General features: G+C 42.8%; 3 protein-coding genes across 3 annotated transcripts in view; all 3 read left to right on the forward strand.

Annotated features, from left to right (window-relative positions):
• Positions 1-2,733: 2,733 nt before the first annotated feature.
• Positions 2,734-20,286, forward strand: cbwd (COBW domain containing). The gene is made up of 16 exons (XM_029763469.1): positions 2,734-2,852; positions 3,191-3,332; positions 3,690-3,776; positions 6,875-6,971; positions 7,535-7,626; positions 9,391-9,450; positions 9,679-9,716; positions 11,047-11,093; positions 11,463-11,549; positions 11,720-11,764; positions 12,587-12,643; positions 16,960-17,011; positions 18,452-18,520; positions 18,756-18,821; positions 19,066-19,192; positions 19,320-20,286. Exons 2-16 carry the CDS (start codon positions 3,218-3,220, stop codon positions 19,391-19,393), a joined length of 1,113 nt encoding a protein of 370 aa, XP_029619329.1. The 5' UTR covers positions 2,734-2,852; positions 3,191-3,217; the 3' UTR covers positions 19,394-20,286.
• Positions 20,287-21,726: 1,440 nt separating this feature from the next.
• LOC115199638 (forkhead box protein D5-B-like) lies at positions 21,727-23,275 on the forward strand. Its single transcript, XM_029761955.1, has one exon. The coding sequence runs from the start codon at positions 21,798-21,800 to the stop codon at positions 22,941-22,943; it is 1,146 nt and encodes a 381-aa protein (XP_029617815.1). The 5' UTR covers positions 21,727-21,797; the 3' UTR covers positions 22,944-23,275.
• Positions 23,276-24,575: 1,300 nt separating this feature from the next.
• LOC115200408 (phosphoglucomutase-like protein 5) overlaps positions 24,576-26,727 on the forward strand; it is a 50,045-nt gene continuing 47,893 nt past the window's right edge. Inside the window, exon 1 of the mRNA XM_029763470.1 lies at positions 24,576-25,306. Within this exon, the coding sequence (XP_029619330.1) occupies positions 25,049-25,306 (258 nt within the window). The 5' untranslated portion in view covers positions 24,576-25,048. The remainder of the gene's footprint in view (positions 25,307-26,727) is intronic.

Genomic DNA, 26,727 nt, shown 5'->3' on the forward strand with positions numbered 1-26,727 from the left:
TTATTAGAAAGGATACAGCTTTTGTCAGATTTGACTTTTTGTAGCAGGTTATCAATTCAAAGTTGATTTGTTGCATACACAGATTAGCACATGTTAAAGCAGGTGCAGTGAAATTATTGTGTTTCTTGCTCCAGCAGTACCGTAAATATCTAACTGTACAATTAATAACACACAAATAATAAAATAAAAGAAGAAAGAAGAAATTAAGAAATATCGGAACGAACAATATCGGAGCTAGCAATATCAGAACGAGCAATATCATATCAGAACGAACAATATCTGAACGAGCAATGTCAGAGTCCAGAATATAAATATGTGATGTGTATAGACACTATTGACAATATACAGTATAAGCAGGAAAAAGGTACAGCAGTAGTTATATGGATGAGATTTGTCAATAATACAGTACTTACACATTATACTTGCATACTATTGTTTGTAACCAAATAACCAATTAGCTTTATTAGGTTAGGAGAACTTACGCAGCAGGTTAGGAGAATTAACGTAGCAGCATATCAAATAAAATGTAATTTTATTGGTCACATACACATGGTTAGCAGATGGTATTGCTAGTGTAGTGAAACGCTTGTGCTACTATTTCTGACAGTGCAGCAATAACTAACAAGTAATCTAACAATACCACAACAACTACCTAGTACACACAAATCTAAGTAAAGGAATGGAATAAGAATATATACATATAAATACAGTCGGAAGTTTACATACACTTAGGTTGGAGTCATTAAAACTCGTTTTTCAACCACTCCACAAATTTCTTGTTAACAAACTATAGTTTTGGCAAATCGGTTAGGACATCTACTTTGTGCATGTCACAAGTAATTTTAACAACAATTGTTTACAGACAGATTATTTCATTTATAATTCACTGTATCACAATTCCAGTGGATCAGAAGTTTACATACACTAAGTTGACTGTGCCTTTAAACAGCTTGGAAAATTCCAGAAAATTATGTCATGGCTTTAGAAGCTTCTGATCTGCTAATTGACATAATTTGAGTCAATTGGAGGTGTATCTGTGGATGTATTTCAAGGCCTACCTTCAAACTCTGTGCCTCTTTGCTTGACATCATAGGAAAATCAAAAGAAATCAGCCAAAACAATTGTAGACCTCAACAAGTCTGATTCATCCTTAGGAGCAATTTCCAAATGCCTGAAGGTACCACGTTCATCTGTACAAACAATAGTATGCAAGTATAAACACCATGGGACCACGCAGCCATCATACCGCTCAGGAAGGAGACGCGTTCTGTCTCCTAGAGATGAACGTACTTTGGTGCGAAAAGTGCAAATCAATCCCAGAACAACATCAAAGGACCTTGTGAAGATGCTGGAGGAAACAGGTACAAAAGTATCTATATCCACAGTAAAACGAGTCTTATATCGACATAACCTGAAAGGACGCTCAGCAAGGAAGAAGCCACTGCTCCAAAACTGCCATAAAAAAGCCAGACTACGGTTTGCAACTGCACATGGGGACAAAGATCATACTTTTTGGAGAAATGTCCTCTGGTCAGATGAAACAAAAATAGAACTGTTTGGCCATAATGACCATCGTTATGTTTGGAGGAAAAAGGGGGAGGCTTGCAAGTCGAAGAACACCATCCCGATTGTGAAGCATGGGGGTGGCAGCATCATGTTGTGGGGGTGCTTTGCTGCAGGAGGGACTGGTGCACTTCACAAAATAGATGGCATTATGAGTGAGGAAAATTATGTAGATATATTGAAGCAACATCTCAAAACATACAGTATATACATATGCGATGAGTAATGCAAGAAATGTAAACATTAAAGTGACTAGTGATAAATGTGTTAAAGTGGCCAATGATTTCAATTCTGTATGTAGGCAGCAGCCTCACTGTGTTAGTGATGGCTGTTTAACAGTCTGATGGCCTTGAGAGAGAATATATTTTTCAGTCTCTCGGTCCCAGCTTTGATGCACCTGTCTCGCCTTCTGGATGGTAGCGGGATGAAAAGGTAGTGGCTCGGGTGGTTGTTTTCCTTGATTATCTTTTTTGGCATTCTGTGACATCAGGTGTTGTAGGTGTCCTGGAGGGCAGGTAATTTGCACCCGGTGATGTGTTGTGCAGACCGCACCACCCTCTGGAGAGCCCTGCAGTTTTGGGCGGTGCAGTTGCCGTACCAGGCGGTGCTGCAGCCCGATAGGATGCTCTCAATTGTGCATCTGTAAAAGTTTGTGAGGGTTTTAGGTGACAAGCCAAATTTCTTCAGCCTCTTGAGGTTGAAGAGGCGCTGTTGCACCTCCTTCACCACACTGTCTGTGTGTGATAATTAAGTTAAGGTTAGCTAAAATGCACAAAAAAACAACAACTTTTGACAAAACCTCTAGCCTTTCTATCATGACCAAAAATATGCTATGAGGTCAATGGGCAGGGGCACAATGAGATGATTACCCAACGTTCCAGGGGCCTATAGCTTGGGGGCCCAGCGAGTGAATGAACCCGCATCGAACAGCAAGGTGCGCGCGCCCTCTACCGTAAAACAATAACTTTTTGTTGACGTGACAGCTCAGCTGCACGTTGTTAGTTCATGGTGCAACAATGCTTAGTTAATACGTCGTAATGATTTCAAGGTGTGTAATTTCTTCAAATGACCGTAGGCCTACTTATTTGTTCACCAATATTTATTTTACCTAAGTCTCGGAGATCTCGGTCTGTCTTGCGGAACACTTTAACTAGCAATCCCTTTTCTGAGACGGATTGTATATATCGTTGCACACAGCTACAACAAAATTGAAAGGAACACATTACATAAACATCAGCATGAAAATAGTTGTCTATCTATAAAATCTCTGTAATCAAAGATAAAACCAGGTAAACGTAATTCATCGCCTTGATCTGCTTCACACTGACACTTGTCATATTGATGGGACAGTTTTAAACGCAACAGTGTTCTAGCGTTTCCCAATGCATGAATGGACAGCAGCAGAGTTAGCTAGCTAGCCTAGCACTAGAAATAGCTAGCTGACTTCACAACACTGCTGGATGCGTTTGAAACGGTCCCACATAACATCTGTCGATCTTACCAATATATACCAGATTCAACCTTAGAGCTAACTTAGATCTGCACACGTGATTGAAATTGAATGTTAACGTTTATTTTAGCTATATGCTAGGCAAGCTAACGTTATAACGCTATCAATACAATACAGACTGTACCGTTCGCACACATCACAGCCATGGATGAGGTTTTAATGGACGAGGATGATGACTGCCCAGAGTTGGTCCCCATCGCAGGAAATCCTCTCTCACCTGGCGAGCAGATACCTGTGACCATCATCACAGGCTACCTCGGTATGACTGGCAGTGAAGTCTAGTTCCCTCCCCCATGCATACTGCTGTGTTGCCAGAAAATGCGTGAAGGTAGTGCTCATCAATCTTGGTCATCGAGAGATCCGTAATGTGCATGGTTTTGTTCAAGCATAGCACTAAAACACCTGGTTCAGCTAGCTCACAAATACTTTGATTAGGCCCTAGTTGAATCAGATGTGTTATTGTCAGGCTGGAACAAAAGCCTGCCCACCCAGTAGCTCCCCCATGGTCAGGGTTAGTGACTGACCACTGGGATAGAAATCTATAGTAATTACAGTGTGCTATTAATTGAAATCATTCCTCTTCCGCAGACTAACCGTTCATTTATAACCCATATAGGTGCTGGGAAGACGACACTGTTGAACTACATTTTAACTGAGCAACACAATAAGAGAATCGCTGTCATACTCAATGAATTTGGAGAAGGTATGTTCATTTTTGTGGTCTATATAGGTTGCACTATCTCTATTTTTTCATAAAGGTACAAAATTACTTATTGCTTCATTACAGCTGTTTTGTAACAACATTGTATTCGATGGTGTGAATGTTTTCTTGTTGGTTGTACCACAGGGTTAAAGGAAAAATGCACCCAAAATCACTCATTGCCATAATTTAGAGTGTTAGATTACACTAATATGTGAGAACAATATTTTTTGGGAACAAATGTTTAATTGTGTTGTTGTAATAAGGTTGGGAGCTAGCCTAGCACTAGAAACAGCACAACGTGAACATCTTTGTGGACATTTTTGCAGCTCAAGTCGACTACAAAACCCACATTGCAATGCTCTCTATGGACTGGCTGGCTGGCTGGCTGGCTAGTTATTTAAAGTAGCTGGTTAGCTGTAAAATCATCTAAACAAACTGCACTGTCAATTTAGGAGTCAACAATCTCACCATGTTCAACCTGCAGATCATTGTGCCTCAGAGTGGAGTCTGACATTTGCAACAGCACCAAGCAATGCACCTTTGAATGAAGAGTCAGACAAATAGGAGAAATGTGTTAGACCCTCTTAAATAAAAAAAGATTGCTCAAATATTATCAATGACTCATTCGAGAGAACACAACCTCCTACGTTATGACATCGGCCAGTATTGAAATCTGACATGTATGATAGACGTTTTCGCGATCTTAAAGTCATATTCCAATTAACTTCTAGTATAGTGAGAGCGGCTTTATTGCAATGCTACGTCATTCGGGCCAAATCTTTGCCTGCTTGATCTGCAGTAGCTCAGATACACATGAAAACATGAAATGACCCAGGGAATTGATAGAACACCACTCAGAGATGCACAAAAACAATATAACATTCAAAATAGGTGAATCTTTACTTTAAGTGCACTAGGGAGCAGCAAAGAGCTCTGTTCAAACCTAGATGAATCCCTTGAGATGCTGCAAGATCCTTTACAGCCTGACATGAGAAATAGTGTTTAGTCTGGCCAAAGTCAATTATTTTAACCATGAAATAGGCCTAGAATATATCTGTGTTGTGAATGCAACACTGAACAAAAATATAAACACAACATGCAACAATTTTAAATACACTGCTCAAAAAAATAAAGGGAACACTAAAATAACACATCCTAGATCTGAATGAATGAAATAATCTTATTAAATATTTTTTTCTTTACATAGTTGAATGTGCTGACAACAAAATCACACAAAAATAATCAATGGAAATCCAATTTATCAACCCATGGAGGTCTGGATTTGGAGTCACACTCAAAATTAAAGTGGAAAACCACACTACAGGCTGATACAACTTTGATGTAATGTCCTTAAAACAAGTCAAAATGAGGCTCAGTAGTGTGTGTGGCCTCCACGTGCCTGTATGACCTCCCTACAACGCCTGGGCATGCTCCTGATGAGGTGGCGGATGGTCTCCTGAGGGATCTCCTCCCAGACCTGGACTAAAGCATCCGCCAACTCCTGGACAGTCTGTGGTGCAACGTGGCGTTGGTGGATGGAGCGAGACATGATGTCCCAGATGTGCTCAATTGGATTCAGGTCTGGGGAACGGGCGGGCCAGTCCATAGCGTCAATGCCTTCCTCTTGCAGGAACTGCTGACACACTCCAGCCACATGAGGTCTAGCATTGTCTTGCATTAGGAGGAACCCAGGGCCAACCGCACCAGCATATGGTCTCACAAGGGGTCTGAGGATCTCATCTCGGTACCTAATGGCAGTCAGGCTACCTCTGGCGAGCACATGGAGGGCTGTGCGGCCCCCCAAAGAAATGCCCCCCCACACCATGACTGACCCACCGCCAAACCAGTCATGCTGGAGGATGTTGCAGGCAGCAGAACATTCTCCACGGCGTCTCCAGACTGTCACGTCTGTCACATGTGCTCAGTGTGAACCTGCTTTCATCTGTGAAGTGCACAGGGCGCCAGTGGCGAATTTGCCAATCTTGGTCTGTGGTCACCACCTGCAGAACCACTCCTTTATTGGGGGTGTCTTGCTAATTGCCTATAATTTCCACCTGTTATCTATCCCATTTGCACAACAGCATGTGACATTTATTGTCAATCAGTGTTGCTTCCTAAGTGGACAGTTTGATTTCACAGAAGTGTGATTGACTTGGAGTTACATTGTGTTGTTTAAGTGTTCCCTTTATTTTTTTGAGCAGTATATTTTACTGAGTTACAATTCATTAGGCCTTAGAAATCTATGGATTTCACATGACTGGGAATACAGATATGCATCTGTTTGTCACAGATATCTTTAAAAAAAAGGTAGGGGTGTGGATCAGAGAACCAGTCAGTATCTGGTGTGACCACCATTTGCCTCATGCAGCACGACACATCTGCTTCGCATAGAGATGATCAGGATGTTGATTGTGGCCTGTGGAATGTTGTCCCACTCCTCTTCAATGGCTGTGTGAAGTTGCTGGATATTGGCGGAAACTGGAACACGCTGTCGTACACGTCGATCCAGAGCATCCCAAACAAGCTCAATGGGTGACATGTCTGGTGAGTATGCAGGCCAGGGAAGAACTGGGACATTTTTCAGCTTCCAGGAATTGTGTACAGATCTTTGCGACATGGGACCTTGCATTATCATGCTGAAACATGAGGTGATAGCGGTGGATGAATGACACAACAATGGGCCTCAGGATCTCGTCACGGTATCTCTGTGCATTCAAATTGCCATCGATAAAATGCAATTGTGTTCGTTGTCCATAGCTTATGCCTGCCCATACCATAACCCCACCGCCACCATGGGGCACTCTGTTCACAAAGTTGACATCAACAAACCGCCCGCCCACACGACGCCATCTGCCCGGTACAGATGAACCCGGAATTTGATTGTCCCCACCACAAGGTGCACCTGTGTAATGATCATGCTTTTTAATCAGCTTATTGATATGCCACACCTGTCAGGTGGAGGGATTATCTTGGCAAAAAATAAATGCTCACTAAAAGGGATATAACACATTTTTGCACAAACTTTGAGAGTCCAGTCAGCAGAAAATCCAGATATTTACTGCTCTGATAATGATTGTTGTCCCTCAACTGTCCTGTAGGTAGTGCTCTGGAGAAGTCTCTAGCTGTGAGCCAGGCAGGAGAGCTGTATGAGGAATGGCTGGAGCTCAGGAACGGCTGCCTCTGCTGCTCTGTCAAGTATGTATGTTTAACTTCGATGTTAAGTCCCCCATATGGCATATCCAGAAAATGTTTTACCAATATTTTACTGTCACTAAGTATGAACAAATGTATTTTATAGTTAAGAAATGTAAAATCTCATAGTAAGTAGTTATAGTCATTTCAAACCCTATTGCCCCACTTTTATTGAATAGGGAAAAAATCATATTATTTTTCATACATGCATTTTCGTCATATTTGTACTATATACTTCAGCTTGTGTACTAAAAAGTGAGTACACCTCAGCAATTTATAAGTATTTTTTTACCAGAAAGATGAGTTCCAGACATTTCTTAAACTATGCAACATTACCAGTTATTGTTTATGGCCAACCCATGAAAAATAATTACGTTTGGGTATATCTATTTAGGCGGACATCTAAATTCTGCCCATTCATTCAACTGGTTGAAACACTGCCACTTAGTCTTAGATAATACATCCCCTTTCATTGCATTATGTTTAAAATCTGGATGGACATCATTCCCTGATGTCAATTGACAATACCTACCATTCCTAATCTCAACAATAATTCCCTCTTGTAGAGACAATGGCCTGAAAGCCATAGAAAATCTCATGCAGAAGAAAGGAAAGTTTGATTATATTCTTCTAGAAACGACAGGACTTGCAGATCCAGGTAAGTTACGGACGTTGTGCAAAGCCAAATAACATCACAAACGCTCACAGTTGAATTAAAGTGGACTGTGAATAACTACCCAATATTTGCATTGTGAAAAAAAATTCCGCCTGGAAAGGTATTTTTAATGCTATATTTATAGTTAATGTAGCAATTTATATGGCAAGAGAACAACATACCCACCTTTTCAATTGTCAATAATCCATTTTGCCTATATTCTTTTTATTTTATTTTATTTCACCTTTATTTAACCAGGTAAGCTAGTTGAGAACAAGTTCTCATTTACAACTGCGACCTGGCCATTGATGAAGAATGTTAAGCTCACTGGTTTGAGACCACAAAATCAACCAAATCCTCTAAATAGCTCTGCTAATAGCTCTATATTGAAGATACTGTGATTAAAGAAAAAGGTTAAAAAAAATGTTTTTAAATATATAGGTTCATCATCATTTCTACACACTTTCTACCTGGTTTTAGTAGTTTAGGTTCAGACTGGAGTATTTTTAATCCCATCAAAAACACCTGCGACCAATTCAAAACCTCCTGCGACCAGTTCAAAACCTCCTGTGACATGCAAACCCCAGTTTTACAATCGCTGTTCTAGAGGAACGCTTCACTCTCTGTCAACTCAAATCTGTTTACTCTCTTATTTGGTTAGAATACAGCTGTACGTTATAGCAACAACAGGTTCACAAGTATACACAGGCAAGTTTCGACAGCAAGTGTAATGTATTTAAATAGCATTTCACTTCATCAGGATGATTTTTGAAGCCTGAGTGCTATTCCGTCTGCTATGCAAGTAGATGCCCTCGTATTTTGTGTCGACAGTCAATACTATTCTTGACCTCACGGTTCCAGCATGCTTAACCAAAGCTTTGCGTTGTTGGCCTTACTTTGACTCCAGACGTCCACTTCTAGAACAGTCCAGCTAGTTGAACTTCTTCTTACTTAAGACCAATAAGACTATTGGGATTATTGGGGTGCGGCAGGGGGGTGATATCTGAACAGCCTATTTCCATCAGGACAGGGAAGCCATCAGGCCGTAAACGTTTAGCCAGGGGGGGGAAAGGAAATCAATAGGAGGCCATTACGGGGCGAGCCCTGTGACCACTGGAGTGTGTCAATAAGTGACAGGTGTCAGTGGTCTAGAGACACAGCCAGCTACATACCACTGGTCCACACATGGGACTGACAGAGCACGCTCCGACCGGGACTCTCCTCACCTCTCCACTCTGTCATTGGCTGAGACAGGCTGGTTATTGATTGAGACAGGGCTGTCATTGGCCCAGAAAGGCCTGTCAATCAGAGAGGTCCCAGGAGGCTGGCACCTCCCATTGAGGAAGAAGCTGGACGGGTGGTGCGTGGGATGCCACTCACAAACAGTGTTTTCATTACTCTTCTATCAAATATTTACCATGCTTTCTTATTCCCGCCTGACGGTTTGACAAAAGTGCATTATGTGAACAAGCTAGGCCTGCTGCGGTGACATGGCACTGGAATAACTTCCCCCACGGAGAAATGGAAATGCCTGGAAGCAATCTAAATGTACCTATGGGGAGAAAAAAACAATTGAAAGCTGCTCAAATTAGTTTTATCTGGTCCACTGAGTTCTAGCAGGATGAATGTGGCTGTGCTTGGGGAAGAGGCAAACTGTAATGGTTAGTAAATGTCTCCTGATAATGTTGTTTTACTTCTGTAATGTTCTTAATACTTCTTTAATGTTGCAGTATGCTATCTAAATCTCTCTCTAATTCACCCTCTCAGGTGCTGTGGCCTCCATGTTCTGGGTTGATGCAGAACTAGGGAGTGACATCTATCTAGACGGTAAAACAATCTATTTTGTGCTAAATGTGTGTGTTCCAATTGGTGTGTTTAGGAGCTGTCGGTGTGTATTCCATGTGGTGTTCATTGAGGGGTGGGGGGGGAGCACAAGTGGACATAGAAAGTGACTTGAACAAACAGGCTGGACCATACACCAAAAGGCTGCAGGGTCAGAGTTCATTGAATAGTGTGTGCAAGCCTTCTTATTGTCTTTTCTGATTTTGTTTACAGGTATTGTCACAGTCATTGATGCTAAATACGCAATGCAGGTAAAAGCTAATTCAGACATGGCTGAGTCCGGGTTCATTTGTGTACATTTACTCTACATTCTCCTGAAAGAAATGGGGCTTTCAAGACAACTGGGAACTCGGAAAAAGATGAGGTCAAATCATGACGTCTGTGTTCTTCAGGTCGGAAAGTCAGAGCTCGAGTAAGATGCCAGAGTTTCTGACTTGGAATTCCAAGTTGGATGACTGTTTAAAACTGTTTCTCCCAGCCGGAGTCAGAGATTTCCGACTTCCCAGTTGTTTTGAACGAAAAAGCCACAGCTGAAGTAATTTCCAGTTTATTGTAAAATTGAAATGTTGACATCACATAACAATCCTCAGAATCTGTTAAACAATCTTGTCCGCAAGTTGTAGAGGCTATAGAAAGTTCCAAACCCTGTACACGCATGCACACACACACACACACACACACACACACACACACACACCACCCTCCCAAACTCAAAAGCCTTTAAACACTTTGAAGAGGAACAGGTCAAATGACACCTGGATAATAGGCTGTAATCTGAGGGTGTCGTGCTTGGCCAGTCAACACGTTCACAGCCTAGGTGCCCCCACAGCCCTCACAAAGAGGAAGAGGGGGAAGAGGAGAGAGAGAGAGAGAGAGAGAGAGAGAGAGAGAGAGAGGATGATTGAAACTGAAGGGGTAATTGATATCAGAGCAGATCACTCTAATGGGACTGTCACACCCCCTAACCCCCCTTTCTCCACTCCTCTGCTCCTGAAATACTCTTCTGACTGGGGACAGATGAGAACTCAAGTCCCAGGCCTCTCACTCACCATCAGGCCCCAGACTCAGGGGTATGGTGATGGAGGATGGTGATTTAATAGTGGTGGTCATTGTATTTAGTTTTTGATTTCCATCACTCGCTAGGCCAGAGCTGAGGGACATCCGCTGACAGGTTGATGTTTAGGGGTCAGGAGAAGAGGTTACGATCCCTAGTCCCTCTGTTATTACATATTTCACTCAGGAGATGAAACCAGCGCTGGCTCCATCCCCGTTGCAGGGGCAGGACACAAATAGAAAATGGATCTGATTTATCTCCTGGTTTGAGCAGGGGATTTCCTGTATCACAGGTTGGATTGATGAGGGTCGTTCATGTTCTTCTCTTCATTTTGGGGATGTCACTTTTTGTGTCAGTTTTGGTCCATTTATCTACTCTTCAATCCCAGGGCTGAATCAAGTTTGAAATACAGTTAAAGGTGAAAACTAGCTTAGACTTTCTTTTGCATCAGTGGACTGGAGGATAGTGACGTGTCAGAACAGAAAATTGGTCTCACTAACTTTGGTAAATGAATTATCTTCCTGCAGCATCTGACAGAAGAGAAACCAGAGGGACTGGTCAATGAAGCAGCTAGGTATGCTATGTCTGTCTGTCTGTCTGTCTCAGTACAGGAAGGAAACATGTTTTATACACACAGTTTTTGACAGTTTAAATTCCATAAAGGTTTGGAATTTCTCACCCCTTACATGCTGTCCCATCAGTCCTCTGGTTGCCTGGTGGTGTTGGTGATCCTACAGAGAGGAATGTCTATACACTGCTCTCTGTTTCTACTGCTGTTTTCCTCTCCAACATAATAGGGGTCCTATTTGAGTGTGGCACGTCCTTTACAATGCCACACACACACACCTCAGGAGGGCTTGGGAACACCAGTGGAACGCCATACAGCTTTGTAAAGGTTACTATATTGGTTCTACTGTTGTATGTTCTACTGTTGTATGTGCAGGCAGATCGCCCTGGCAGACCTGACCATCATCAATAAGACTGACCTGGTGAATGGAGAAGAGCTCAACCACCTCAGAGACACCGTCAGGTGACCACTAGTTGCTTTTTACAGACCTTTTTACTAATACACTGTCCTGTTTTAAAGAATATTCAAGTGAGGATCTGTTTCCATTTGTAGTTGTGCTTTTCCATTGTTCAGGTCAGATGTGTGATTCCCTTATGTATTGTAACGTAATCATAAACATCTTCCCTCTAAAGGTCTATAAATGGTCTGGTCAAGATTCTGGAATGTCAGAAGTCAAGGTGGGTTGGTTCATTTGGCCTCTATGAACGGTGGATGGTGATTGTCTACTGTAGCCCTACTCTGACCTGGAGCCATAACCCGGCATGGAGACACAGTCCTGCTTCATGTTACAGGGGTTTCACTAGGACTATTTTTAAACACATAAAACTCACACACACACTTATCCCTTTGCATGTTTTTCCAGCTTTGTTCTTGAAACAGATGAAACGTATCAGCCATGAATGAGTTGTATTTGAGCCCCCCACCCCCCGTACACAGACACAACCCCCAATCCTAGGGTTTCCCGTTACCCACAAACCCTTGCTCTCTGACCCCTCTGACGCCCAACCAGGCACCACCCATTCTGTGTGTGTGAGTTATAAGACACAAGTAGGTGCTGGCTGGGTAATGAAATCAGTGCTGCTCTGCATGTATCAAAGGCAGGATGTCTCTCTCAGATCCACTCTGCACCCCAGAGATACTACAGAGAACATGAAAGCCCAAAACAGATAGGGGGGCTAACCAGAACAACATTCCCACAACTCCTGTCCTCCATGTGTCAATGGTTCTCTGTGGACTGGATATTAAAGGGGTAATCTGTGATTAAAACAATAACAAATGGAGGTATAAGTTGCAGATTGCCCATTAAATGGTTAATAACAAAACAGATGAGTCCTATCCAGTCCAGTGGTATTGTGACATCAACATTGATGCTTTCATTACATATGCATGTTAAAATCAAAGTGTAGTGTGCACCTCTTAGTTGACCCACAGTGTTATAATGAAACCAGAAATTAGCCATGTTTTACTTGTTGACCTGTTTATCTTACTTGTTTCTCTAGGGTGGACCTATCTCAAGTTCTGGATCTGCATTCCTTTGACAACAAGGATGGAGTTAAGTAAGTGTCTTCAGTACAGTGTGGCTTTGAATCAATAGCACTCTCAACCCCATTCTAAACCACTTTCAACCCCATTCTAAACCACTCTCAACCCCATTCTAAACCACTTTCAACCCCATTCTAAACCACTTTCAACCCCATTCTAAACCACTTTCAACCCCATTCTAAACCACTCTCAACCCCATTCTAAACCACTTTCAACCCCATTCTAAACCACTTTCAACCCCATTCTAAACCACTTTCAACCCCATTCTAAACCACTCTCAACCCCATTCTAAACCATTCTCAACCCCATTATTAACCACTCTCAACCCCATTATTAACCACTCTCAACCACATTATTAACCACTCTCAACCACATTCTAAACAGCTCTCAACCACATTCTAAACAGCTCTCAACCCCATTCTAAACCGCTCTCAACCCCATTCTAAACCGCTCTCAACCCCATTCTAAATCACTCTCAACCCCATTATTAACCACTCTCAACCCCATTATTAACCACTCTCAACCCCATTATTAACCACTCTCAACCCCATTATTAACCACTCTCAACCCCATTATTAACCACTCTCAACCCCGTTCCAAACCGCTCTCAACCCCGTTCCAAACCGCTCTCAACCCCATTATTAACCGCTCTCAACCCCATTATTAACCACTCTCAACCACATTCTAAACCACTCTCAACCATATTCTAAACCACTCTCAACCCCATTCTAAACCACTCTCAACCCCATTCTAAACCACTCTCAACCATATTCTAAACCACTCTCAACCATATTCTAAACCACTCTCAACCATATTCTAAACCACTCTGAACCCCGTTCTAAACCACTCTCAACCCCCGTTCTAAACCACTCTCAACCCCGTTCTAAACCACTCTCAACCCCGTTCTAAACCACTCTCAACCCCGTTCTAAACCACTCTCAACCCCGTTCTAAACCACTCTCAACCCCATTCTAAACCACTCTCAACCCCATTCTAAACCACTCTCAACCCCATTCTAAACCACTCTCAACCCCATTCTAAACCACTCTCAACCCCATTCTAAACCACTCTCAACCATATTCTAAACCACTCTCAACCATATTCTAAACCACTCTCAACCATATTCTAAACCACTCTCAACCATATTCTAAACCACTCTCAACCCCGTTCTAAACCACTCTCAACCCCGTTCTAAACCACTCTCAACCCCGTTCTAAACCACTCTCAACCCCGTTCTAAACCACTCTCAACCCCGTTCTAAACCACCCCCCCGTTCTAAACCACTCTCAACCCCGTTCTAAACCACTCTCAACCCCATTCTAAACCACTCTCAACCATATTCTAAACCACTCTCAACCATATTCTAAACCACTCTCAACCATATTCTAAACCACTCTCAACCCCGTTCTAAACCACTCTAAACCCCATTCGAAACCACTCTCAACCCCATTCGAAACCAATCTCAACTCATTCGAAACCACTCTCAACCCCGTTCTAAACCACTCTCAACTCATTCGAAACCACTCTCAACCCCATTCGAAACCACTCTCAACCCCATTCGAAACCACTCTCAACCCCATTCGAAACCACTCTCAACCCCATTCGAAACCACTCTCAACCCCATTCGAAACCACCCCCCCCGTTCTAAACCACTCTCAACCCCGTTCTAAACCACTCTCAACCCCGTTCGAAACCACTCTCAACCCCGTTCGAAACCACTCTCAACTTCATTCTCAACCATTCTCTACTCCAAAAAGGTTTCTAAGGGGACAGTAGTTATGAGCAGTGAATATTTATAGTTGTTACCCTTCTAAACATGGCAGTGCAGCAGCCTGTACAGAGGGGCTGTTGTTGACCATGTTTCCCTGTAATGAAGGGCCCAGGCTATAGAGGGGTTGGTGAATTGTAGGACCATGGGGGGTTCCTCATTGTTACCACATTAAAACAGCAGTAAAAGCTCCAACACATGAATGGAGTCATTGGTGGTAAACCTCTCTTCACATGAATGCAGTCACTGGTGTTTTCTCTTCTCCCATCCAGCTGCAGAGGATTAGAGCTCTCTCTCTCTGTGTGTGTGTGTGTGTGTGTGTGTGTGTGTGTGTGTGTGTGTGTGTGTGTGTGTGTGTGTGTGTGTGTGTGTGTGTGTGTGTGTGTGTGTGTGTGTGTGTGTGTGTGTGTGTGTGTGTGTGTGTGTGTGTGTGATGGTCCCTGAGGAGAGTCATCTAAGTACACAGATAGCCCCTTTCCTCTGCCTTCCTCCCCTCCCTGACCCCCCCCCCCCCAGCACACGCTGGCTGTTTGAAGTGACCCCCCACCGGTCCACGTGTGGCACTAGCAGCAGAGAGGGCTAAAGCTGCTCAACATCGTTTGTCCTCCTTGTGGGGTCAAGGGGGCTAGGTGGAGGAACAACGGGATGGGATCTGGGGTCATGTGTTTTCAGGGTCTACAGCCGATCTCCTCTCTCTTCAAATGTCCCAACACACATACAGTGAGGGAAAAAAGTATTTGATCCCCTGCTGATTTTGTACGTTTGCCCACTGACAAAGAAATGATCAGTCTATACTTTTAATGGTAGGTTTATTTGAACAGTGAGAGACAGAATAACAACAACAAAATCCAAAAAAACCCATGTCAAAAATGTTATAAAATGATTTGCATTTTAATGAGGGAAATAAGTATTTGACCCCTCTGCAAAACATGACTTAGTACTTGGTGGCAAAACCCTTTTTGGCAATCACAGAGGTCAGACGTTTCTTGTAGTTGGCCACGAGGTTTGTACACATCTCAGGATGGATTTTGTCCCACTCCTCTTTGCAGATCTTCTCCAAGTCATTAAGGTTTCGAGGCTGACGTTTGGCAACTCGAACCTTCAGCTCCCTCCACAGATTTTCTATGGGATTAAGGTCTGGAGACTGACTAGGCCACTCCAGGACCTTATGTTCTTCTTCTTGAGCCACTCCTTTGTTGCCTTGGCCGTGTGTTTTGGGTCATTGTCATGCTGGAATACCCATCCACGACCCATTTTCAATGCCCTGGCTGAGGGAAGGAGGTTGTCACCCAAGATTTGACGGTACATGGCCCTGTCCATCGTCCCTTTGATGCGGTGAAGTTGTCCTGTCCCCTTAGCAGAAAAACACCCCCAAAGTATAATGTTTTCACCTCCATGTTTGACGGTGGTGATGGTGTTCTTGGGTCATAGGCAGCATTCCTCCTCCTCCAAACACGGCGAGTTGAGTTGATGCCAAAGAGCTCCATTTTGGTCTCATCTGACCACGACACTTTCACCCAGTTGTCCTCTGAATCATTCAGATGTTCATTGGCAAACTTCAGACGGGCATGTATATGTGCTTTCTTGAGCAGGGGGACCTTGCGGGCGCTGCAGGATTTCAGTCCTTCACGGTGTAGTGTGTTACCAATTGTTTTCTGGGTGACTATGGTCCCAGCTGCCTTGAGATCATTGACAAGATCCTCCCATGTAGTTCTGGGTTGATTCCTCACCGTTCTCATGATTATTGCAACTCCACGAGGTGAGATCTTGCATGGAGCCCCAGGCCGAGGGAGATTGACAGTTCTTTTGTGTTTCTTCCATTTGCGAATAATCGCACCAACTGTTGTCACCTTCTCTGGTCTTGTAGCCCATTCCAGCCTTGTCTACAATCTTGTCCCTGACATCCTTGGAGAGCTCTTTGGTCTTGGCCATGGTGGAGAGTTTGGAATCTGATTGATTGCTTCTGTGGACAGGTGTCTTTTATACAGGTAACAAACTGAGATTAGGAGCTCTCCCTTTAAGAGTGTGCTCCTAATCTCAGCTCGTTACCTGTATAAAAGACACCTGGGAGCCAAAAATCTTTCTGATTGAGAGGGTGTCAAATACTTATTTCCATCATTAAAATGCAATTCAATTTATAACATTTTTGACATGCGTTTTTCTGGATTTTTTTTGTGGTTATTCTGTCTCTCACTGTTCAAATAAACCTACTTTAAAATTATAGACTGATCATTTCGTTGTCAGTGGGCAAACGTACAAAATCAGCAGGGGATCAGATACTTTTTTCCCTCACTGTACACACAAACCAATAATGTATACAACCTATTTTGTAAGCGTGGACACTACAACTTTTCATTGCTGTACGCCTTGACATCGGAAAATACCTTTCTTCATGTAGACATATAAAACCACAGAATGGTTAACAAACTCTAGGAATACCATATTAATTTCACAGGTAGATGCTTCCAGATTGTAGAATAAGCCATGCGTCTGCATGGTTAGTTGTCATGTAAACAAAGATACTACAGAAACACTTAAAACCTGTTGTTCTTTATCTCACAGCTTGGTAGAGAAGCTACAGCTTGTGAAAACAACAAGACCACATCTGGATAAGGTAAGGATGTACTGAGTGTCATCGCTGATTCCTGAAAGTAATACTGAGCTTTGATTATGTCTGCTCTATCCGTATCTTGAACAATATGTTTTTGGTCTTGTTTTTTTCATCGACTGCCCACAATCAGGCGTTTATAGAAAAGGAATGAGCAATCGTTGTGTAATCAACAACCACAGGGTTGGGGTCAATATTATTTCAATTCAGGTGAAAAGTAGAAAATAATGGGTGATTTTTCTATGTATTTATTGAATTTCTGTTCACTCCCTATATTTTAATGGAATCGACTCCAGGCCCCAGGCTTGCTGTGTATGTAGTGAGCCAGGGAGACAGTTCTGGGGCAGAGTGTGGTCCCTAATGCCTTCAGGGGATGACACACTAGTGAAAAGTCCCTACCCTGCTCTACTGTTTTTGTGCTGAGGCCCATTTAAATCTTTTGAAGTCGGCTTTTTTATTTAACCTTTATTTAACTAGGAAAGTCAGTTAAGAACAAACTCTTATTTACAATGACGGCCTACCCCGGCCAAACCCGGACGACGCTGGGCCAATTGTGCGCCGCCCTATGGGACTCCCAATCACGGCCGAATGTGATACAGCCTTGATTCGAACCAGGGACTGTAGTGGTGCCTCTTGCACTGAGATGCAGTGCCTCAGACCACTGCGCCACTCGTGAGCCCATTGGTAAACCAGGATACATTTTTAGTCTGTTACCCAAAAGGGGATCACTAGGGGAAACACTGGGGTTGGCTGCTCATGGTCTTCACTCTTCAGTCATGTTGTTTGCACCTCACGGGGGGGTTAATGGCTGCATTGTCATCTGTTTTTGCCAGGTCTCCTTTCCCGCATGAAGCTGAACCGCCCTTGTACCCCCCTTCTTCCCCCGTAGGTCCAACCCCCCCTCCAAGTTGCTCTTTTCATGCTAATAAGAGCGCTGTTTTTCTGTTGTTATACCAAATAAAAAAAGGAAGTGTGTAACCTTAACACTTCCACACAATGCCCTAAATGTCTGCAAAGTGCCCTTGTTATGCTGTAAGGAAGTATACAGAGGAGGGAGGGTGGGTGGGGGGGTAAAGAAGGCTGTCAGCTGGTTTACGGTGTTCGATACAGTTGAGCTTTTTGACGCGTTCATTGACAGTCATCAGCAGCACTCTAAATGTGGTGTGACAATGGCATTGGGTTGAATGGTTAAAAATATGCTGGTTCCATTTAGCTATGATGCACTTTCCTTAAGCAGTTTATATGATATTAGTCAAAGGATTTTTATTTTATTTAGCAGTATGCATGCAAAGATTTTGTTTTTCAAAGAGGTTTGATTTCAATCATAAAAGAGTCTGTTTCAGAGCAATCATTTCAAGCACAAAAGCTAGTTTACGTTTAGTTACTTTTACGCTTCAAAAAATGCAACAATATTAACCCTGGGCTGTACGGGTTCTTCCTCTCCAGAGTATTCTGACAGTGACATTTGAAGTAGCTGGGAGTCTGTCAGAGGACGTTTTGAATGTCTTCATCCAGGTTAGCATACACATTAACACTGTTATTCAGCATGTTCATTACAATGGACGTTTATTTTCTGCCAACATGAGTTTGACATGCCACCTAAAATCACTGGTTCATCAGAAGATGGGGACACATCTCTTTCATTGTTTTTAAAGCCGGTTATTCTCATGAACACTATAAAGTCCATAAAAGAAACCTTGTCTTTTCACATCAGAAACATTCCGTTTTACAAAAGATTGCTTCTTTCCAGGATCTTCTGTGGGAGAAAGCATTCCAGAACCAAGCCGGACTTCCCATGAAGGTCATTCGCTTGAAGGTGAAACACACAGTTCATCCTCTGTCAGGGGTTTTCAATAGGCATCCCTGTGGTAATACAGTGTTCATGTATTTACAGTACGCCTTCCATGTAAAGCATGCATTCATTGATGGAGATGTTATTGGAAAAACATTTAATATGGCAGCAGATTTCAAGTTAGGATTTAGTCCTTTGTGTGTATTGATTTCTGGACACTTTAGGTATGTCTCAGTCTGAATGATAGTGTGTGTGTTGGCTATCCTAGGGGATCGTGTCCATCGCAGGTAAAGCCAACCAAGTGATGTTGCAGGGGGTCCATGAACTCTACGAGCTGGATGAGACCCCACAGGTGTGGGGGGAGGAGCCTAGGGTCAACCGCCTTGTCTTCATAGGTCAGCTGTGTGTGTGTGTGCGTGCGTGCGTGTGTGTGTGTGTGTGTGTGTGCGTGCGTGTGTGTGTTAATGCATTCAATGCTTTACTCAATAAAACCTGACCAAGTCATCCCCCTCACCTCTACAGGGAGAAACCTGGACAGAGAGATCCTACAGGAACAGTTCATCTCAACGGTACTGAAAGTGGGGGACAGGAACTAAACAAGAACCCCACCCCTCTCTCCTCACAGTGAACTATTACTATTTATTTCTGATACCCTCCACACAATGAAACACCTACTGTACCTGCAGTAATCCTCATCACTGTGGAGTGTCCAGGCCAGGAGTACCTCAACGTTATGGGATTTACTATTAACCATGATTACAGGCCAAACCTTCACAGTGCAAGCATCTAATTGACAACAGTACAGTCAGGCTATACAGTGTGTAGCCTCTTAACTCTTGGGTGTGATTGGGTCACTTCCTGATGAGGCAAATGCTACGAGGAAACATTAGATTAGTGTGTGAGTGGACTCAATCCATCATCAACACCATTACCCAGTCATACACTCCACTCAATCGAGATAAAAAGACAATTGGAAAATAGAGAAGTAAATAGTGCCCTTACTATCATTTTCCTTGTAAATGATGTTTAACTTTGGAAACTCCTAACACCCATAACCTATTAATTGAAATCGTGAGTGTATTCATCAATAGTTTCGCTGTGTTTAAAATCTGTAAGTTGTTTGTGAAGTTAAGGTTTTGGACAGGCTAAGACTTTTATCACATCTTCTCAAAACTGGTGCAGCACAAAATTAGGCTGTCTGTAAATGTCCACATGCTTGACTACTAGATGGGCTGTTTCAATTATTGAAATAAAGAAAAATTATTAAGTAATCTGATTTAATATTTTGAGTTTACAATATTTTATGTTTATATTTCGCTATTATTACAAAAAGTATTGCCTGTCATTTTCTTGTCATTCGCTTCTTCAATAATTGTGAACTACGAATTGATATAAACTTTGAAACTCGAGTGGTCTTGTCTGAAGGTGTTTGAGGAAGGTGCATAAATCCAATGCAATATTCCACAACGTGCTTAAAATGCTTCAAACATATTAACTAACGCCTTGGTTTTATTGTTTTGAAGTGACAGAGTTGCATGGGGTCCCCATTCATTTTCTGAATCGCCAAGAAGTATGCAGACAAGTCTTGGTCAAGGAATTTGCAATAGTAGTGCCGTTTTGGGGGGGGGGGGCCATGTATAAAAATAAAACAAATTAAAACGATTTAAACGGATATTGGCCCTATCAAATCGGATGCTTTTGTCTTAAGTCAAATACACATGTTGGCTTATAGTGTACGTTTTAAATGGACCCTAGATATAAACTGTTAAACTTTAGATTTTAAATGTAATTTTCTAACTCATTGTCTGGTATACATCTACATGTGCGTCTAATTTGTTGGATGGTTTGAGTTGGTTGTGTTTATTTTAGGTTTAATTACCGATATTAGCGAGTTTACAGGTATTTTCTCACGTCCTCTGGACCCGCACACATACAGGTGAAGAAATAGGTGGGGTATTCGCAACTTTGCATTTGCAATTGAGATTGGTTTCCCGAAGAAGGTTTTAACACATATCCTCGCACATGCCCGGGGTTTGCTTTGAGGATGGCTGTGGCCATTCACTCCGACCATAAACCCCAGCCATGTCCCGTAGGCCACAGCTGCGCTGTGTTCTACCCGATTCTAATGCTGATTTGCTCGTTAAGATGCCTCGACTGCTGCTTTTCTCTCCCGACCACGGGGAGCCGTCCCACGGCCATTTTCATGGCCACATCACCTGCGGGCATCCCAAGGTGGCAAACTAAACGAAACCACGGGGGTCTGGGGGGTAGAACGCTGCGTTTCTTATCAGGGGTTAGGTGTGGTGTTCAGATTTCCCATTGCATCCCCGCTTCCAGTCGAGCTACTGTGCTGCTTTTAGTAGGCCTAATTGAACAGGAAATGTGCCACGGTTCAAAGTAAACCCTGTGAATAAAGGTTGACCATACTGCATACCAATTAAGGTTATAAAGTTGACCACAATGCATTTGCCTCAAGTGTAGGCTACTTTATATAGCCTACTCGAGATAATAGCAATTTTTTGTAGAACCAATAATGTGCCATGTCTGGAACTCGATATTTGATAGACAGACCTGCGTAAGCATGGTGGATCTTGCTGAAAGCACCATTCTGAATATACCCCCCAAAAAATAAATGCTTTTTGCTAACTATAGTCGATACATTTTATTATTGTATTTCATTGAACACTCTTAATTCCGAAGCTTCACTCCATGAACTTTGTGGTGTCTGCATACAAGACCAATTAGCATGTAAGGTTTCTCCTCCCCATTAGCTTTCTCCTTGGTTCATCTAACACCCCGCAGCGAGGGGCTACTGTCATAGGTCTGAGTGGGAATGGGACTGAGCTGAGGGGGGGTAACAGCCCAGCTCTAATAAAACCCCCAAACGTCCATGGTCACCACAGACAGGCTGACCAGGAGCACAGGCACAGGAGGGGCCGAGAAAGTCAGAGAAGACATATCTGTGTGCGCTGTTAGGCATCGGTGATTGCGCTTTTATGCATGTTAAGAATTAATGATAAGGTGGTCGAGTTGAGCTTTTACGCGTGTGTGGACATTGTGGTCTCCGTCATGACCCTCTCCAAAGAGTATGAAGCGTCCCAGCAGACTGGCTTGCCCCTGGACGCAAATGAGGTAGACGTTGTTGGAGATGACGAGCCTCTCCATGGCCAGCTTCGTCTCTATCGGACCGAGAACACCACCGAACCTAGCTCCTCCGCCGAGTCCAGCGCCGAACTGGACTGCTCTGAGTTCGACTCGTCCGGGGAAAGCGAGAACAGTTTCTGTGCAGACGCGCCTTCATCGGGGAGACCACAGAACGGTTCTGTAAAGCCCCCGTATTCCTACATCGCTCTCATCACCATGGCGATCCTACAGAGTCCTCTGAAGAAACTGACACTGAGTGGCATCTGCGACTTCATTAGCAACAAGTTCCGCTACTACCGGGAGAAGTTTCCGGCGTGGCAGAACTCCATCAGGCACAACCTGTCACTCAACGACTGCTTTATCAAGATTCCGAGGGAGCCTGGAAACCCAGGCAAAGGCAACTACTGGTCTCTGGACCCCGCATCTGAGGACATGTTTGACAACGGCAGCTTTCTCCGGCGCAGGAAGAGGTTTAAGAGAAACCAGCCGGAGTGTGTGAAAGATGGACTCATGTTTTACCCAAACTTCAGCTGTTACCGGCCTTACGTGCGACCTTACTGCGTCCAAGGCCAAGTGAGCGCACCGACTGCCCCTCTCCCGTATATGCCCGTTCAGGACGGCCTCGTGATGCCACCTTCCTCCTACTTACCGTACCCGAGTATAAGCAGCAGCGGTAAGTTTGTTGCCCCCGGAGACTTCAGAATGCAACTTTACGCAGCAACACCTGCGGAACAGAAGCCTGCGCGCGATACCCAGACAAAGTGTCCATTCAGTATTGACAGCATTATGAGTAAAACCTCTCCTTCTATATCACAGAACACAAATCCACAGAACTCCAACCCTCCTTGTTCTATTGACTATGGTAATCTCCTCACGGGCCCCGCTAGTTGCTTCGTTCCGAGCCTGCGTCCAGCTCCCAGGACTCCATTCTGCCCAAGTGCAATGTTGAGCGCACCTCCTTTAATAACAGAGAGTATCCAAATGTCTTATCCTCGTTGTTAAAGTGTTTGTTTGTAGTAGCTATAACCAAAGAAATATCTGTGTCTAAGTGATACAATTATATAGGCCTAATGGAGGCACGTTTGCGCATTTCTCAGAGAAATGATCTAAACTGCATGTTATTTGTGTTCATTCCCATGTTGAATATGTCAAAAGAAGGTAATGTAAATAAGAAGGCTGATAATATATTTGTTAAAATATGGTGTCAATGTGAAAATGGAAATAAAACTGGAAACACTTTTGCCAATTGTAAAGAAAATAGGCCTACGTTGTATTGTGATTTTCCGAATGTCGACATTGAAATGAAACAATAAATATGTTTGACCATACCGTCAGATTTTGTTTTTGCTGTCTTTGATTACTTATTTCCTTCAACACATTTATTTACACCTTAAAATTAACTGCGAAATATGTATTATATTAGAACAAAATAGCCTGAGGAAATAATTGCACCTAAAGATTTCCAAGCAGACTTACTTCGTAAATAAGCTAAATAGGCCTCTGACCAGCAACATATATTAATTACTTAATATCTTGTCATTGTGAATTATTATAAGGCTATATTTATTGTTATCAATTTGGTTAGTCCTTGCTGTAATTAGCGAAACAGAACTCTTGTTTTTCACTAAAACCGGTCAGTCAGTGTGAATTTCGTTCCCTATTTAGTTTTATTGCAAATACATTTTTTGCAATATTTAATTTAATTGTTGTTAAATACATATAAAAATACCTATTAAAATGAATTGGATCTGCATCAAGCCATAGGCCAGTTCAATATGCAATGCTGCCACCGTGTGGCAGCATTGCATAGAACAAGTTTACTACCTGTAGATAGGCTGTTTTGTGTTTGCATATTTTGTATCGTTTATTTCACGTTATTGCATGAAATAAATGCATTCCAAATACATACAATTACTTTTAGGCTTATGGGACCACTAGGTCTTTTTACATTTAGCAATGCACGGTTTTAATAGTTTATTTCGCTCATGGTTGCGCTGTCCACCAAGTTATGCATCAGTGAACCAGCACATAATGCCCCTCTCTCTCTCTTTCTCTCTCAATTCATTTCAATTCAAGGGGCTTTACTGGCATGTGAAACATATGTTTACATTGTCAAAGCAATGTAAAGCAATGTCTCTCTCTTATACATACACAGAGAGTGAGAGAAGTGCCATTGAATAAGACGCACTCCTTTTTTCCCAGTTATTCCCAAGTTATTTTGGAAAGGGGGTGGATTTCATCTTATCTAGTCCATTAGCTTAAAGTATCACAATAAAACCAACTAGGGTGTTTTACTTTACCATGAGCTGTATTGCCTGTTGTCTACAGAGGAGAGTTCTGCTTGGCCATGCCAATATCCAACAGTTCGCCCTCAGGTCCTGCCTCATCACTTTTACGCATATGTAAAGTTAATTGTCATTGATCGGTCGGTAACTGCTTATGCTCGCACACTGACAGTGCTTAGTGCTTTGACTCAAACCGACAAGTGGACAGAAGTAGCGTCAGGTTACAGCCCCGACCCGACACAATTCTCCCCTCACTCCAGCCGGCTATTTTTGGCCAGAGGCGCAGCTGATTGTAGGGGCTTTTGGCCCTCCTTGATTTTGGCAGGCGCTTGTCCTTGTGGAAAGTCGGACTTATTTGGAAAAGAGGGAGTTGCCAGGCGGAAGAGAACACTTGGCTTAACATTACATTAGCCTACTTGAACTTTAAAATCCGAAGCTCTCGCTGTAAGTTTACTGTAGGCATGTGTTAAAAGTACAGTATAACTAGCCTATCTAAAACCGAGCTGACAAGACAAGGAATTTGTTGACGGGAAGTTAGCCTATCAGCATAATAGCCATCCCTCAGGAAAGCGCTGGAGTGCTGTCATTGCGTCAGCGCACTTTTCTCCTCGCAATTGCTGGGCCTACTTCTGGAGGACTAGAGCGGACATCACTGGACCTCACATCACCTCTCTAACACCGTCCGTCTCCACAGCATATGTTTGGCTCTCCACCTCTATCCGGCAGACAGTAAGGCTTCTGACCTGCAATTTCTGTGAAAGACAGAGGCGTCCCCAGTATAGCCAGCTGAAGCGTCCCTCCCAGTGTGTACTTGTGAGGAGGATGGAGACGAACCCCATTCCCGTGGTTACGGTCCAAACGAGCCCGTTCGATGACCAGCGGCCCGGTACCAACGGGCTGCGGCGGAAGACGGAGGTGTTCGAAGGCAAGAAGAACTACCTGCAGAACTACATCCAGAGCTTACTGTCGTCCATCGACCTGAGGGACCGCCAGGGATGTACCATGGTGGTGGGCAGCGACGGACGCTACTTCAGCCGAGCAGCCACCGAGGTTATTGTGCAGATGGCCGCCGCCAACGGGGTAACACAATAATGTCATGTCAGAAAGTTTGGAAAGGTTCAGGGTTGGTGATGATGATGATGATGATGCTAATAAAGATTATGATAAACTAAGCACAGAAAAATAGCATGATTAACAACGGTTCCTCCATATGCCTGTGGGTTGTATAGGCTAGGGTTTATAAGGCTGAAACTCTAGTCAGGTGGATAAAAGGGAATAATAATAAGAATACCTATTTATTGAGTGCTTTTAAAATAAGTTAACAAGGTGCTTCACATCAAGTGCAAAATAAAAACAAATACAGTTCTACAAAGATATAGACAGAAAAATGGAGTAGGAAAACAAAATAGCAATATAAAATCCTACTTTAAAAACTGTTTTATAAAAGTAGGTTTTCAGGAGGATGGGCATATAAAACAAATGTCTAGTAGCCCAAAGGTTGGACGTTCCAACCTCATCATGGACAACTTTAGCATTTCAGATCATTTGCAAATTGCAACTACTTATAACTTTTTAGCTACTTTGCAACTACTTAGCATGTTAGCTAACCCTTCCCCTAATTCTAAAATGTTAACTCCTAACCCTAACCTTAATCCCTAACCCTAACTCCAAGCCTAGCTAACGTTAGCAACCTAGCTAACGTTAGCCACAACCATTTGGAATTCGTAACATATCTTACATTTAGAAAATTCATAACATATTGTACAAATTACAATTTGTAACATATCATATGAATTGTAATTCGTAACATATCATACTCAATGGATGATGGACATCCACAAATTAATATATACCATACGAAATGTAACATACTAATTGGAGGGTCCCGGATCTAAGTTTACTATGTTACTTCTACACGTCCAGGTTGCTATGTGATTTATTACAATACTATGTCCTGGGGTTTCCTATGATCTTCTATGTAGAAGAACCCCTTACAGTATTATAGACACTATGTCCTGGGGTTTCCTATGATCTTCTATGTAGAAGAACACCTTACAGTATTATAGACACTATGTCCTGGGGTTTCCTATGATCTCTATGTAGAAGAACCCCTTACAGTATTATAGACACTATGTCCTGGGGTTTCCTATGATCTTCTATGTAGAAGAACCCCTTACAGTATTTTAGACACTATGTCCTGGGGTTTCCTATGATCTTCTATGTAGAAGAACACCTTACAGTATTATAGACACTATGTCCTGGGGTTTCCTATGATCTTCTATGTAGAAGAACCCCTTACAGTATTATAGACACTATGTCCTGGGGTTTCCTATGATCTTCTATGTAGAAGAACACCTTACAGTATTATAGACACTATGTCCTGGGGTTTCCTATGATATTCTATGTAGAAGAACCCCTTACAGTATTATAGACACTATGACCTGGGGTTTCCTATGGTCTTCTATGTAGAAGAACCCCTTACAGTATTATAGACACTATGT

The sequence above is a fragment of the Salmo trutta genome, chromosome 9, assembly GCF_901001165.1.
Source record: "Salmo trutta chromosome 9, fSalTru1.1, whole genome shotgun sequence".
In the NCBI taxonomy this organism is placed as follows: Eukaryota; Metazoa; Chordata; class Actinopteri; order Salmoniformes; family Salmonidae; genus Salmo; species Salmo trutta.

What these genes read in the sequence shown, in the direction of transcription:
- LOC115199638 (XM_029761955.1), top strand. Translation starts at nt 21,798, where the DNA reads ATGTTAAGAATTAATGATAAGGTGGTCGAGTTGAGCTTTTACGCGTGT.
- cbwd (XM_029763469.1), top strand. Translation starts at nt 3,218, where the DNA reads ATGGATGAGGTTTTAATGGACGAGGATGATGACTGCCCAGAGTTGGTC. An exon ending in GACAGGACTTGCAGATCCAG is followed by an intron (nt 7,627 to 9,390) that starts GTAAGTTACGGA and finishes TCACCCTCTCAG; the next exon opens with GTGCTGTGGCCTCCATGTTC. An exon ending in TTTTGAATGTCTTCATCCAG is followed by an intron (nt 18,521 to 18,755) that starts GTTAGCATACAC and finishes GCTTCTTTCCAG; the next exon opens with GATCTTCTGTGGGAGAAAGC.